General features: G+C 39.5%; 1 protein-coding gene across 1 annotated transcript in view; it reads left to right on the plus strand.

Moving 5' to 3' along the window:
* The window catches only part of POLR3B (RNA polymerase III subunit B), a 114707-nt gene that overhangs the window by 13899 nt on the left and 85220 nt on the right, over nucleotides 1-15588 (plus strand). Inside the window, exons 7-10 of the mRNA XM_005680575.3 lie at nucleotides 1176-1267; nucleotides 3226-3343; nucleotides 4798-4906; nucleotides 12085-12207. Coding sequence (XP_005680632.1) covers nucleotides 1176-1267; nucleotides 3226-3343; nucleotides 4798-4906; nucleotides 12085-12207 — 442 coding nt within the window. The remainder of the gene's footprint in view (nucleotides 1-1175; nucleotides 1268-3225; nucleotides 3344-4797; nucleotides 4907-12084; nucleotides 12208-15588) is intronic.

Raw genomic sequence — 15588 nt, forward strand, 5'->3', positions numbered from 1 at the left:
TTGCCCCGTTCTCTCGTCTGAAATGTGGGGGAATGGAGCCTCCTTCACCGGGTTGCTTTATCGGTCCTGAGTCAGTACATGTAAAACACTTGGAGCAGCGTTCATCACGTTGTTGTGTTTCAATTGTGAGGTTAAGGAAACTGCTTCCATTTCCTCCTGTAACTCCAGGCTGTTAGGGAAGCACTAGGTAAGACAGCATTTCATTCAACTCTCCTGGGCCAGTCTTCTTGATGGATTTTTACATATTTTGAGTTTTCTTGGAAGAATGAATGTTCATAGCAGTATTTAGGGAAGAAGTTATTTGCCCAGGACAAGTTTGGAAATGATAGCACCAGCTGGCATTTTTGCTGCCTGCTTTTCCTAATTAGGGAGGTGTATCGACTCTCCTGTAGAAATGGACCGGATCCACAATATTGTGTGGTTAATAATGATGTTGGACTTTAAACACAACACAAATAATTGCCACTCAAGTGTTGCCCCTTGCCTCAAAATAACTTAATAAACATGCATTTGTTTATTATTAAGCCAAGAGCTCAATAAACATCCATTTGTTCATCAAATATGCACCAGCTACCTGTTAGTGTCATGTGCTATGCTGGTACCTCTATCAGGTAAATAGAAGATACTTAAGACATTGCTCACTTGGCTATATTCTCCTCATTCTTCACTTAGAAAAAGAAATCGGGATATTAAAAAAATATTAATCTTTGTTTTAGCACAACTGTTTATCAGTATTAGAAGAAATTCTCTTATAAATGGACCATACTTGTGTCCAGTTAAATCTTAGTTCTTTTTCAGAACCGCCTGGTTAGTTCTGAGAGTCTCTGGTTCCTTACACTTTGATTCATAGGGCTGTTTCTATGTGACTAAGGCGAGCCACTTTGTTTTCCACGAATGAAGACTTGCTGCCATTTGTTGACTGTCACTCAGGCTTGTCTGCAAAGTTGGAGGGAACCATGGATTTGGGTTTTTGATATCTGTACCAGAAAAACAGTGAGCCTGAGGATGTAACTTCATTTCGCTCAGCTCTCTCCCACCATCCCTCTGCCTTTCCTCAAATGTCCGACAGGAATGCAGATCCCTCAGTGGTGTGTGCACTGGCCAGCTTGTGTTCTGTTCAGCCTTTTTGCCAGTGACCATCTGAATATATTTTCTTTTTGTTTTATTTCAAACAGAATGCCCATAATGCTGCGTAGTTCAAACTGTGTTCTTACAGGAAAAACACCAGCAGAATTTGCTAAACTGAATGAATGTCCTTTAGATCCAGGTAGGTGTGATTTCTTAGATTTCCCCTCCACTTCCTTCCTTTTTTTTTTTTTTTTTTGCTTTTGTTTTACTCTTGCTGTTGATTTACCATTGTTTCTCAGAAACAAGATCAGCCTTTCTTTTAGTGAATTAGGATAAAATTTTGTTTGCAAAACATACAACAGTTTGGTTCCAACTTTATTCTGTTAGTCTGTATTTTTAAAGATATGTTGTTTCCTCTTTTATTTCAGGCTTAAAACTCTAATACCTCAGTTCAGTTCAGTTCAGTCGCTCAGTCATGTCCGACTCTTTGTGACCCCATGAACCGCAGTACGCCAGGCCTCCCTGTCCCATCACCAACTCCCGGAATTCACCCAAACCCATGTCCATTGAGTCAGTGATGCCATCCAACCGTCTCATCCTCTGTCGTCCCCTTCTCCTCCTGCCCTCAGTCTTTCCCAACGTCAGGATCTTTTCAAATGAGTCAGCTCTTCGCATCAGGTGGCCAGTACACTGGAGTTTCAGCTTCAACATCAGTCCTTCCAGTGAACACCCAGGACCTTCTGGTTTATTGCTGTGGTTTATCAGGCTGTCTATTTGCTTGGTGTTTTTTGGTATGCTTAAAAATTCAAAAATAATCTCATGAAGTTCTTTGTCTATCTCATCTGAAAAGACACAAGTAGCTCACTTCTGGATGTTTTGAATGCCATATCTGGGCAAAAAATGAGTCTTCTGTTTAAATTTTTTAAAGTTATATTTTCGTACTTATTTCTAGGCAGTTTTTTTTAAGCTTCATGCTCAGCAATTTTCAGAATGTTCTTTTAATTCCTTAATTCATGTTTCACTTTGATTTAGTTAATGGTTAATCTAGTTCCTTTATAGTTGCATATATTGTATCCCTGATAGCTCAGTTGTTAAAGAATCTGCCTGCAATGCAGGAGACCCTGGTTCAATTCCTGGGTTGGGAAGATTCACTGGGGAGGGGATAGGCCACCCACTCCAGTAGTCTTAGGCTTCCTTTGTGGCTCAGCTGGTAAAGAATCCGCCTGCAGTGTGGGAGACCTGGGTTTGATGCCTGGGTTGGGAAGGGAAAGGCTACCCACTCCAATATTCTGGCCTGGAGAATTCCATGGACTGTATAGACCATGGAGTCACAAAAAGTCAGACACGACTGAGCGACTGATGTAGAATCCCAGAAGGTTTTAGAAAGAGGATAACACAGAATGTGGCTTTACTAGAGCAATGATAAGATGTCCCATAAATCAAATATATTGCCTTGTTTTTGCTTATATTCTGAAGGTAAAACAGTCTCACTTTATCCCATTCTGGATTGTGTGCAAAAAAGCATAACATAATGTTTTATGAGTTTTGTCAAGCATAGACTATATTTTGGAAACCTGATCTTAATCTGCCAGTGTCAATGATTTGTTAGAAAACTTGGAGCGAATTTTAATTTATATTGAAGATTGTCAGTTATTTCTGTGCTTATGAAATCTGAAGACTAATTTATTTGGCTTTTTTTTTCCACTCACTTCTCATATGTCAGGTCCTAATGATCCATAGACCACTAAGATGCATTCCTGTCCTCCAGAAATTTATCTTGTGGCTCATTTGTTTAAATCATGTGCTGAGACTGTTAACAATTTGTAAAACAATGTTGACAAACCCCTTTAAATTAAGGAAATGACAGCCTACTCCAGTATTCTTGTCTGGAGAATTCCATGGACAGAGGAGCCTGACAGGCTATAGTCCATGGGGTTGCAAAGAGTCAGACACGACTGGGCTACTGTCTCTCAGCACCATAAGGCGATGGTATTGAGTCAGCTGATAAGTTCGTTTGGATTTTCCTCTAAGATGTTATAGAAAAATACAAATTAACCTTTTGGCCAACCCAGTAGAAAGACTAGGAGCTCGCTGCCATTGCTCAGTCATGCTGTTGGAAGAATGGCTGGTGATATTTTTCTTGTTTCCCTCTGGCAGGGGGCTACTTCATCGTTAAAGGAGTAGAAAAAGTTATTCTTATCCAAGAGCAACTGTCTAAGAACAGGATCATTGTGGAGGCCGACAGAAAAGGGGCTGTGGGTGCTTCAGTTACCAGGTATGGATGGCAGAGTTGTTGTTCTTACAAAATATTGATCATCCCATTGGTGTCAGATGGCGATCACTGAATACAGAGGTAGCCCGTTATTTCTCTTCTATAACAGCGAGTGTGATATTTAAACTATCTAGCATTCAATTGGTTGTGTAAGCCTGTGTCATAGAGTACTGATTTAAAATTTTCGGTAATGAAAAGTGCAAGACATTGTTCAAAAGGCCATTAGTTATTTTATCCAAGTTGAACTTGGCTGCAGTCCATGGGGTCACAAAGAGTTGGACACTGAGTGACTAACACAGCATTAAAGGAACTTTTTAAAAAAGTTAAAAGTTCTGGGAATAAAAGTTATGTGGCATGGGTAAGATGTCAGTATGAAATAGAGTTTCTCTTCTGATGACTTATAATGAACGGCTCAGCTTGGAGTTTCTGAATTTTTCTGTCTGGTGAAGAGACACTAACAATAGTGCCCATTTGTTGAGCAGTTAGTAGGAGCCAGAGAGTGTATTAGGTGCATTATATATATTCGTCACCTCTGCCCTCCAAGATAAGTGCTGTTATTTTCAGGTGAGTAACAGGCCTTGCTCACAGGGTGACATTGACCATCAGAGGAAGCCAGCATTTGGATCAAGATGTAATAATTCTGCAACCCACATCTTCCTGTTGTATGCAGCTTTTGAAGCCAGAGCAATCCGGATTTGAATCCCACAGTTGTTTACTAGCCGTGAGGCACTTGGGGGCAAAATTACAATATTTAACTTCTCTAAGCCTTGGTTTCTTTCGTACATGATTTAGGGACAACACTGCAAAATAAGTGTTAGTGTGTAGGAGATTAGAGCTAATGTTCATAGAGTGAATAACAGTGCACAGTATGTAATAGGTGATCAGTATGTGTTGTTATTGTGGTGGATTAAAGCTGGGAAATGTTTTTAAATCCATCAGGAGAGTTTCAGCTGAGATATCAATAGGAGATTCCTTAGTTTCTTTTGGCTTCACTGTATATCGAAACTATAGTATGTTTTATTGGATTATTAATTTAAAAATTCATAGTATTCATTCATTTCCTTGTGGTTTTTCCATTGTGGTGTAGGCTCATTTTAAAGTTTTTCTTTTCAAATGTATAAAATTGATCAGAAATATATCCCATATTTGAACAAAGCAGTTCAGGTGGAATCAAAGTGAAGTAGGTTAAAATGAATTGGTGATTGTTGCTTATTCACCCACAGAACTTCTGTCATAATCTCACAGCTAAAGAAACAATTCTAGTGTTCTAAAATGTTCATGGAAGTGGCAGAGGAGGCTGGAGAGGAGTTGTGTGTCTTTAAAAGGTACATGTTTGGAAGGACCTTACTGATCGTTGCTGATCACTGGAACCTTATTGATTAGTAGTTATTGCTCTTGCATGTTACTAGCTCGAAACTAGGTGGGGATGTAGTTTAACCAACTGTGTTTTCTTATAGCTCTACTCATGAGAAGAAAAGCAGAACCAATATGGCTGTGAAACAAGGACGGTTTTATTTGAGACATAATACTTTGTCAGAAGATATACCCATTGTCATCATATTTAAGGTGAGTCTGCAAGTATCATTTGAAAATTATAAAGAATTCTTTTATACTTTTATTTTTATATATAGGTTAGAAAAATTGAGCCTGCAAATATCTTCTGAAAGTTATAAAGTTTTTATGGTTTATTTTCATATATAGGTAGAAAATTGAGCACAAGGAGTTGTAGGAATGTAAAGATCTGTGACATAGAGAAATTATCAGGCATGTAATCTAAATTGAAAGCTAGTGAGGCTGGGGTTCGGGTATTTTTAAGAGTAGTGATCTATTCTTTAAAACGGAAACACAATAAGGATTTCCAAAGATACAAAAGGATGTATAGTAATGAGTAGGCCTCTCACCCACCTGTACCTAAAAACACAGTTGTCCTACCCAGGAACACTGGTTTCTGGTGCATCCCTGTAGAGCTAGTCTATGCATGTACAGCACCTGAGTATGTTGTAGGTTTCTTTTTTTGTTTTTCCTTACATTGGAGAAGGAAACGGCAGCCCACTCCAGTACTGTTGCCTGGAAAATCCAATGGACAGAGGAGCCTGGTAGGCTACAGTCCCACGGGGTTGCAGAGAGTTGGACACGAGTGAGCGATTTCACTTTCTTTCACTTACATACACTGCACCCTATTTTGCACTTCGCCTTTTTTTTTTTTTTTTTTGGTAACTTACATCTTGAAGATAGAGTTTTATTAATTCATATACAGCTAGTGTTTTTTTTTTTAATGGTTCCACTTATAGGTATACCATAATTTATTTAACCATTGTCTTATCAATGGACACACAGCTCTTGCTATTTCAAAGCTGCTGTAATATTTTATACAGGGCAAGGATATCTGTAGGCTAAGTTTCTAGAAGTTCAATTTTCTAGGTCAAAGAGGATGATCTGAGTCTTTTGTTCTTTTTTTATGGACTTTGGGATTCCTGTGAATTTTTTCATAGATAACGAATCTTTAAGCTAAATCTGATTTTTAAAATCTTCTCTGTGAATTGTTGACTTAGAACCCAAAAGACATTTTCCTGTAGAAATAATGTTTTAGTGGTATTTACTGTTCAGTCACTCAGTTGTATCCAACTCTCTGCAACCCCATGGACTGCAGCACAGCAGGCTTCCCTGTCCGTCACCATCTCCTGGAGCTTGCTCAAACTCATGTCCACTGAGAATTTTAAAATTTACTTCTTATTACCTTTCTTTGAAGTTTATGTTATTTGTAATTATAATTTTTGTAAAAGAATTTTTGTAAAAGTAATTCTGTCTTTTCTTGAAGGGAATCCCACGTTGCCCAACGCAGTATCTTGTGTACAGAGTGAGGTTTAGTGGATAAATTTTACCTATGTGAAATTACATCTCCAGCAGAGGGCAGTATGTTACCATGCATCAGAAGGACTTTTATGGACAATTTCAGAGCTTATAAAGATGTGTAGGACTGCTTTCCCTAGACCAGAAATTACAAATTAATTATAACGCAGATACTGTGTCACTCATGTGGAAAATGGATCATTAGACACATGGATGCATTAAAACCAGAAAACTTTTAAATACTTTACTTGGGTAGGTGACAAAAGTTTGGTAAGACAGTTTTTTTCTGTCAAACTTAATATTATGTTGTAAATGTATACATATATTCATAGCTGACTTAACCTTTCTAGAATGGGGCTATAAGTTAATAATGTGCATCTTTATGCAGCCAGTAGTTGAGATTTCCAGCTTTTCCCTTTCTGATTGTAAAATAGTCCTTACGTTGAATTGAGAAAGTCACTAAAAAGTGTAGCAACATTGGATAAAGTTTTTTAAGACCTTTTTTCTTTGCTTTTGAAATATACACATTGATTTTATTTTACTTTTTTCACCTAGCAATGAATTTTGAATAAATTTCCTCATCTATAAATAAAATCCATATCATTATTTTTACTAGGTATTGTATAGAATCCATATTGTATATAATATAATCTACTTAAGCAAATTCCTATAGTGGGACATGTAGGTATCTTTTTTTCCTAAAGTTTCACTCATGCACAGCACTGGGCGTCCTTATACATACATGTTTGTATGTGTTGCTGTTGTTTTGTGAGACTTAATTCCTGGGAGTGGGATTATATATATATTTAAAAACTTGTACATGTTGTTTAATTTTTCCCCTAAATGTATTCATTACATTTTCATCAGCAGTGTATACTAACTAAAATAAATATTTGAACATTTTTAGGTCAAATGACTACATTGGTCACACATAGTCACTTTTTTTAGGTCTCTCACTATAGAGTTGTTTTAATGACCTTGCTTGTTAACCACTGTTAAGACCTTCCCATTTGGGAGGCAGCACAGAATGAATATTGGATGTCTTACAATCAGGCAGATCCAGGTTGATTTCTAGTCTCTTCACTTACTAGTCTCTGTGGCCTTGGATAGATTTCCCAGTCTTCCTGAGTCTTGGATAACTCATCTAAAGTGAGCCTTTTACCTAAGGTGGGGTTCTTTAAAGAGCAAATGAGATAATATATTTTTTGCAAAGTAGACTGCGTAGAAAGACAATGGTTTCTTTTTAGTGAGTCCTCTTTACACATTTAATGTCAGAAGCCCAGGAAAATAAAGTAGGCTACCAGAAAAGTCACATCATTTCTCTTTTTGTGTTGTGTGGCCCTAACATAGACCTTGACAGTCATTAGAACTTGATGGTTGTTGATTGTAGCCAACAATTGGCTAAAAGTGACAGAAGCAGCAGGGTTTCCAGACTCCATGCTGAGTCTGAATATGATGGATAAAGCTTTTAAGACCTAGATCAGCCTTATTTATGGACTTGAATCACAACAAAGGTTCTGCTGCCCATGAATCTTCCCCACTTTTATTTTTTGTACGCCTCAGTATTCAGCAATTGTGCTGTGACGGCATCTGCAGCCTGAAGATTTTTATGGAAAAAAAGGACAGATATCAAGGGGGCTGGGCATTGCATAATTTTGAAATTTTTGGTCTTTAAAGAGAAAAAAATTACAGAGTTCAAGTGAGCGAATGCAGTTCTTTTGTTATCTGTGTGGACTGCTTCTGGTAATGATAGGTTGATTTCTGTCTAAAGAAAAATCTCTGGTTTCTGAATGTTAGTTATTTTAAGAACTTACCATTTTTCCTTCTTCACATGATATGTTGCAACATATCACCATTAGCTTGCGTATCATTCTCTTCTGCTCATTAGTATTCTTCTTTCTGTCTCTAAAAAACACTGAGTGGATATCCAAGGAGAAGACTTCCTGCCACTTTTTAAAGAGCATGTCCCCTTATTTTTCTTGTTATTGCTGATCGCCAGACTGGGTGACCTTCTGTGGAAACGTATTATCTCTGCTATTTTTTCATGAGATTATTGAATAGACTTCACTTTTGACTTACTCGTTAGGTGAAATGATTTCAGATATCTGGAGTACAGAGTTCCAGATAAGGCTGGTTTTCAGATGTCTAAATTATGTCTGTAGAGCAAAATGGTTGGGCATTTTGCTGTCGTTTCCATAGCAATATGTCATTTATTTGTAGCTGTGACTTCCGAAGGCTAAATAGTCATAAAGTCACTTCCATCTTCGGAGCTGGAGCACTATTGATGATGACCTGACTGAGTTATCGCTGTGTGTTTCAGTGATCTGATATAGGAAGAGTTTAGGGCTTTTAGAGCTAAGCTCTGCCACAGATTCTTTCTGCATATATGGTGTCATTTACTGTGTGACATATCTTTGTTTCATAGCTTAAAAATATTTGGAAGGCCTAAGCAGTCTGTTTAGATTCATGTTAGGCTGCTCGAGAGTTTTGTGCAATTATAGACTTGCTCCTTAGATCAGCATCAGGGCAACTTGAAGTGGCAGCTTCAAGGGAAGACTCTTTCATTATTATTAAACACCAAAAGAGACAATCAAGAACACTCTCTTTTTGGCTTGGAGATTACTGAGCTACAAAGTATTAAGGTGACAAACGGTGACCTTCACGTGGTTTAGGTGTTGTCTTGCCGAATGAAAGGGGGCTGGCCCAGAATGCGTCTGCTGTTTCAGCGCTAGGATTCTGTTTGTTTCAACGAAGCCTTTTCCTGCTGTATTGTTTTGCCTCCTTGGTTTGGTACTTTTTCTACACAGATCTCATCTCCTTTAGTGTGGGGTTGTTTTTTGTTTGTTTGGTTGGTTGGTTTTCTTCAGTGTTTGGGCTTTCCCTGAGAAGTGAGACTCCTAAGGTACAAAGTTTTACATTCAAGATTTTAGAGAAAGATGACTGCAAACTATTTATTGCCTTAGTGTTTTTGTAAAAATATGTTGGTTTCATGAAACCCATTATTTTGAGAGATTAACAGGTAAAAATTAACATATTCTAACTGGTTTTTCATACAGAAGAACTGTCATCTGTTATTTCTGTGTGGCTCCTTGGCAGACCACAAAGGGTAGATGGTACCAGATATATGCCATCACCACCAGAGTAGATGTAACTCTGTGTTTGGATAAAGGATAATCTAGGATGTTCTTTTTTTAAATTAGAGCTGATAATTTTTTAGAATTGTTCTTCTTTAATCCACGAAAGACTAAATGTGTGTGTGTGTTTTCTTTTTTTGACTGTACTGGGTCTTCATGGAGGCACACAGGCTTCTCTAGTTCACGTAGCCTTAGTAGCTCCATTGCACGTGTCATCTTCGTTCACTGACCAGGGATCAAACCCTTGTCCCCTGCATTGAAAGGTGGATTCTTAACCACTGGACCACTAGGGAAGTCCCAGGAAGACTGTGTTTTAATGAATTTGTGTAGTGTTTAGAGTTGCTGTCTAGTGTCCATTTGAATAAATGCATTGTATCAGAGATAAAAAAGACATGAAAACTGATGTGAAAATTAGCATATAAAAAAAAGGTTTGTATCCTCAAAACTTCTTCACTTTGTTCACGAAACAAAAAAATTTTTCAAAACAAGCTGTACGCTTAAAATATTAAGTTTAGTGGATTTAACCCCCAAAGTTGGTTCATTAGTTATCTGTGCTGAGTAACAATCGCAGCAGAGTCTCTGTTGGTCAGGGCTTTGGGCCTTGCTAGACTTAGTCCTGGCTCAGGGTCTTTCATGAGGCGAGGTGTCAGCTAAGGCTTCAGTCATCTGAAGACTGGATTGGAGCTGGAGGTGGCTGACTATCAGGGTAAGAGACCTGGCTCCTCACTGCTGGCCCTTTCATGGGAGCTGGAGTGTCTCCATGACATGGCCACTGGTCCCCAGAGGAGCGAGCAAGAAGCTGTAGTACCTTTGTGATCCAGGCTCCAGAGTCATACGGTGGTTTCTACCTTTTATCTGTAGAAGTGAGTCATTAAGTTTAGCCCGTACCCAAGCAGAGGTGCATCTTGATGAGGGTGAAAGAAGAGAGTGAAAAAGTTGGCTTAAAACTCAACATTCAAAAAACTAAGATCATGGCATCCGGTCCCATCACTTCATGGCAAATAGATGGGGAAGAAGTGGAAACAGTGACAGATTTTCTTTTCTTGGGCTCCATAATCACTGTGGATGGTGACTGCAGCCACAACATTAGAAGACATTTGCTCCTTGGAAGAAAAACTATGACAAACCTAGACAGCATATTAAAAAGCAGAGACATTACTTTGCTGACAAAGGTCCATATGGTCCAAGCTATGATTTTTCCAGTAGTCATGTATGGATGTGAGAGTTGGACTATAAAGAAAGCTGAGCACCAAAGAACTGATGCTTTCAAATCGTGGTGCTAGAGAAGACACTTGAGTCTGTTGGACTGCAAGGAGATCAAACCAGTCAATCCTGAAGGAAGGACTGATGCTGAAGCTGAAGCCTCAATACTTTGGCCACCTGATGCAAAGAGCTGACTCACTGGAAAAGACCCTGATGCTGGAAAAGACTGAAGGCTGGAGGAGAAGGGGACAACACAGGATGAGATGGTTGGATGGCATCACGACTAAAAGGACACGAGTTTGAGCAAACTCTGGTAGATGGTGAAGGACAGGGGAGCTTGGTGTGCTGCAGTCCTTGGGGTCGCAAAGAGTCGGACACCACTGAGCAACTGAACAACAGCAACTGTCCTAGCAAGCTTCGAAACTCTCAGTAAGCTTACATCTGATCCTAAGATATCCAAATTGAATTTGTATGATACAGACTATTAAAATTCAAATGCAGAGTGGTGGAATGTGGAGCTGGAAGGGACCTGGTTTGCCCTGTCATGACAGAAATGAAGAAAGTCAGGTGGAGGAGGTGATGTGCAGTAGCGGTCGTCAGGCCTGTTGACATTCGCTGTCAACTTTGAAGAGATGTCCCTTCCATTGTGCCCAGCGTGATGCTCTCCGTGTTCTGCATCAGACTCAAAATTTGATTTTCCCTGTCTTGTGTGTGGAGAAGAGCTAAGAACTAGACTGTCAAAGTTTAATAGACGAGTACCCCTGGTTCTCTTTTCTCTGCCTAGGTAAAGGAAGAATTTGAATACAAATGTAACTTTTCCCCTAACTGCTTAGAAGTGGATTACTTTTCTGCCAGGATAGGTTTAGTCAGATTATGCTCTATTTCTTGATGTGGCAGAACGCCAGGCAAATGTGTGAAGGAGTGAGCCTTAGAACGACCATATGGAATCTACAAAGACCTGCGTTGCTGGCTGCCACCTTGAAACACTTAAAGATAAATGGGTTTTTAAAACCTAATGGTGTTCTTGGTTTTATAAAATCTCATTAAAAACCTACAGAAAGTAGAGCTTGATATCTCTAGAATAGTGAGGTAAAACATCCTCTAGGAAAAATTCTTTGAGCCTAAAGGTGCATGATTTGACAGTTCTCAGAAAATCTTGGGGCAAAACTCTTTGAGGGTTCTGTTTATTTCCCGCCACGCATATTTTCTGATTTACTGCTTTTGTTTTGTTTTCTCTTTTTTCAGTTTGCCTTTGTAACTGTGACCAGGGTCTCCACTCTACCGCCCCACTTCCTTGGATACTTATAAATTGTAGGAGATAGTACACATGCAGAAAGTGCTTGAGAATGTTTGTTTTTCTTCTTCCTCATCAAAATTTCTGTTTCAGGTTCTTCTGCAGCTTGGGCTGTGGCTGCCAATGCCAGATGGCACCGTTTCTGAGAAAAGAGCTAGCTTTTGCTTAGAAGTAATACCCACAAACAATGCCAGATTAGCATAAGCAAATGTCAGTGAGTTAACACAAAGCCCACACTCTTCTATCTTTTCTTCCCTTCCTAGGCCATGGGTGTTGAGAGTGACCAGGAAATTGTGCAGATGATCGGAACAGAGGAGCACGTGATGGCTGCGTTTGGGCCCAGTCTGGAAGAGTGCCAGAAAGCTCAGATTTTCACACAGATGCAGGTGTGTCTTTTCACGTTGTCCTTCACTACGAAAAGGAATTAATTGGCGATTTAATGCTGCTCGTCGCTAAAGCATCAGATGCAGTGACTTGGGGGTGGAGACTTGGGGTGGATGTTGGGGAGATGGGAGTAGTGGTCAAGGAGCTTCTTTGGCTCATTATTTGAGGGATTGGAGGAGTCTGCCTAGACAAATTATCAGCTTTGGTGTCCAACTTAGAAGCGAAGGGACCAAGAGGCTTTTGTTCTAATGTAATAAATAGCAAGTACTCTTCTGTATTTGCCTGGTGACACAGTTTTTTAAACTACAGCACCTCTAGTGTAGAAAGCTTTTTTTTTTTAATGTCTTTCTCTTTAGTATTCCTTTTTATTCCCTGCTTCGAGTTGCTTTCAGCATCCAGTTGTATGTGGTCTCTATCCCTTTTGCTGAATTTTTAATGTTTCCAGCAAGAAAGACCCAGGCTCAGAACCCATTTGCCACTGCAGAGCCTTCATTGCCCTGCCTTAAGCACTTCCAGCTGGAACCTGTGGATTTTAGGACCAAAGATGAAGATAGGGAACTGTATATATGCTTTGTTGTTGTTTAGTCACTAAGTCCTGTCTGACTCTGCAATCCCATGGACTGTAGCCTCCAGGCTCCTCTGTCAGTAGGATTTCCCAGGCAAGAATACTGAAGTGGGTTGCCATTTCCTTTTCCAGGGGATCTTCCTGAACCAGGGATCGAACCCACATCTCCTTCTTGGCAGGTGAATTCTTTACAAATGAGCCACCTTGGAAGCCCCTTTATATGTGCTAAACATAATCAAAATAATTAGACTTCCCTTCCCATGTCACAGGTAGCCCTCGTAGCCATACTCAGGATTTTTAGTTACATGTTAGTAAGGTGCTTTGCTAAGTATAAATCAGTAGTGACCTTCCTCATAGCCATCCTGGTAGGTAGGATTTCCCTACTATAGAGAAGCACAATGGGCAGTTCTTATTTATCCATGTATACATTGTCTGTTCTTTTAGGTTGCTTAAATAAGGTATAAACTCCATGCTGCTTTTTTCTTGTCACCCAGGATGTTTTTAGAGATAGCATTTTCCTTATATCTGTTGTATGTGTTCTGAAAAATGAAATGAGTCCTGATATTTTCATAGACTGAACCAAACATTTAGGAAGATTGATTGTCATATGTAAGTACACATAAATTCCAAAGCAGAAAATAGTAAGAATTATTCTTACCCCTGCCGCCTTCTTTTTCTGTAGTTAATTAACCAGTCAACTCTAGTTATCAGGCAGGCAGCATCAGGAGAAGTTGTTTCGATTTCAGTTCAGTTCAGTCACTCAGTTGTGTCCGACTCTTTGTGACCCCATGGACTATAGCACGCCAGGCCTCCCTGTCCATCACCAATTCCTGGAGTTTCCCCAAACTCACGTCCATTGATTCGGTGATGCCATCCAACCATCTCATCCTCTGTCGTCCTCTTCTCCCACCTTCAATCTTTCCCAGCATCAGGATCTTCTCAGATGAGTCAGTTTCTCACATCAGATGGCCAAAGTATTGGAGTTTCAGCTTCAGCATCAGTCCTTCCAATGAATATTCAGGACCGATTGCCTTTAGGATGGACTGGTAGGATCTCCTCGCTATCCGAGGGATTCTCAAGAGTCTTCTCCAACACCGCAGTTTAAAGGCATCAATTCTTTGGCGCTCAGCTTTCTTTATAGTCCAGCTCTCACATCCATACGTGACTACTGGAAAAACCATAGCTTTGACTAGATGGACCTTGGTTGTCAGTGTCTCTGCTTGTTACTCAGCTGTCTAGGTTTGTCATACTTTTTCTTTCAAGGAGCAAGTGTCTTTTAATTTCATGGCTGCAGTCACCATCTGCAGTGATTTTGGAACCCCCCTAAATAAAATCTATCACTGTTTCCACTGTTTCCCCATCTGTTTGCCATGAAGTGATGGGACCAGATGCCATAATCTTAGTTTTCTGAATGTTGAATTTTAAGCCAACTTTTTCACTCTCCTCTTTCACTTTCATCAAGAAGCTCTTTAGTTCTTCACCTTCTGCCATAAGGGTGGTGTCATCTGGATATCTGAGGTTATTGATATTTCTCCTGGCAGTCTTAATTCCAGCTTGTGCTTCTTCCAGTCCAGTGTTTCTCATGATGTACTCTGCATATAAGTTAAGTAAGCAGGGTGACAATATACAGCCTTGATGTATTCTTTTCCCTATTTGGAACCAATCTGTTGTTCTATGTCCAGTTCTAACTGTTGCTTCCTGACCTGCATACAGATTTCTCAGGAAGCAAGTCAGGTGGTCAGGTATTCCCATCTCTTTCAGAATTTTCCACAGTTGATTGTGATCCACACAGTCAAACGCTTTGGCATAGTCAATAAAGCAGAAATAGATGTTTTTCTGGAACTCTCTTGCTTTTTCAGTGATCCAGTGAATGTTGGCAATTTGATCTCTGGTTCCTCTGCCTTTTCTAAATCCAGCTTGGACATCTGGAAGTTCACGGTTCACGTACTGTTGAAGCCTGGCTTGGAGAACTTGGAGCATTACTTTGCTAGTGTGTGAGATGAGTACAATTGTGTGGTAGTTTGAGCATTCTTTGGCATTGCCTTTCTTTGGGATTGGAATGAAAACTGACCTTTTCCAGTCCTGTGGCCACTGCTGAGTTTTCCAAATTTGCTGGCATATTGAGTGCAGCATTTTCACAGCATCATCTTTTAGAATTTGAAGTAGCTCAATAGGAGTTCCATCACCTCCACTAGCTTTGTTTATAGTGATGCTTCCTAAGGTCCACTAGACTTCACATTCCATGATGTCTAGCTCTAGGTGAGTGAGCACACCGTCGTGATTTTTCACTGGGTCATGAAGATCTTTTTTGTATAGTTTTTCTGTGTATTCTTGCCACCTCTTCTTAATATCTTCTGTTTCTGTTAGGTCCATATCATTTCTGTCCTTTATTGTGCCCATCTTAGCATGAAAAGTTCCCTTGGTATCTCTAATTTTCTTAAAGAGATCTCTAGTCTTTCTCATTCTATTATTTTCCTCTATTTCCTCTGTTTCTTTGTATTGAGGAAGGCTTTCTTATCTCTCCTTGCTATTCTGGGAACTCTGCATTCAAATGGGTATATCTTTCCTTTTCTCCTTTGATATTTGCTTCTCTTTTCATAGCTGTTTGTAAGGCCTCCTCACAGAACTTTTGTCTTTTTGTGTTTCTTTTTCTTGGAGATGGTCTTGAGCCCTGTTTCCTGTACAATGTCACGAACCTCGGCCCATAGTTTTTCAGGTACTCTATCTATCAGATCTAATACCTTGAATCTATTTGTCACTTCCAAATAGTGACAAATAGTTGTAAGGGATTTGATTTAGGTCATACCTGAATAGTCTA

Source organism: Capra hircus, chromosome 5 (genome assembly GCF_001704415.2).
Source record: "Capra hircus breed San Clemente chromosome 5, ASM170441v1, whole genome shotgun sequence".
Classification (NCBI taxonomy): domain Eukaryota; kingdom Metazoa; phylum Chordata; class Mammalia; order Artiodactyla; family Bovidae; genus Capra; species Capra hircus.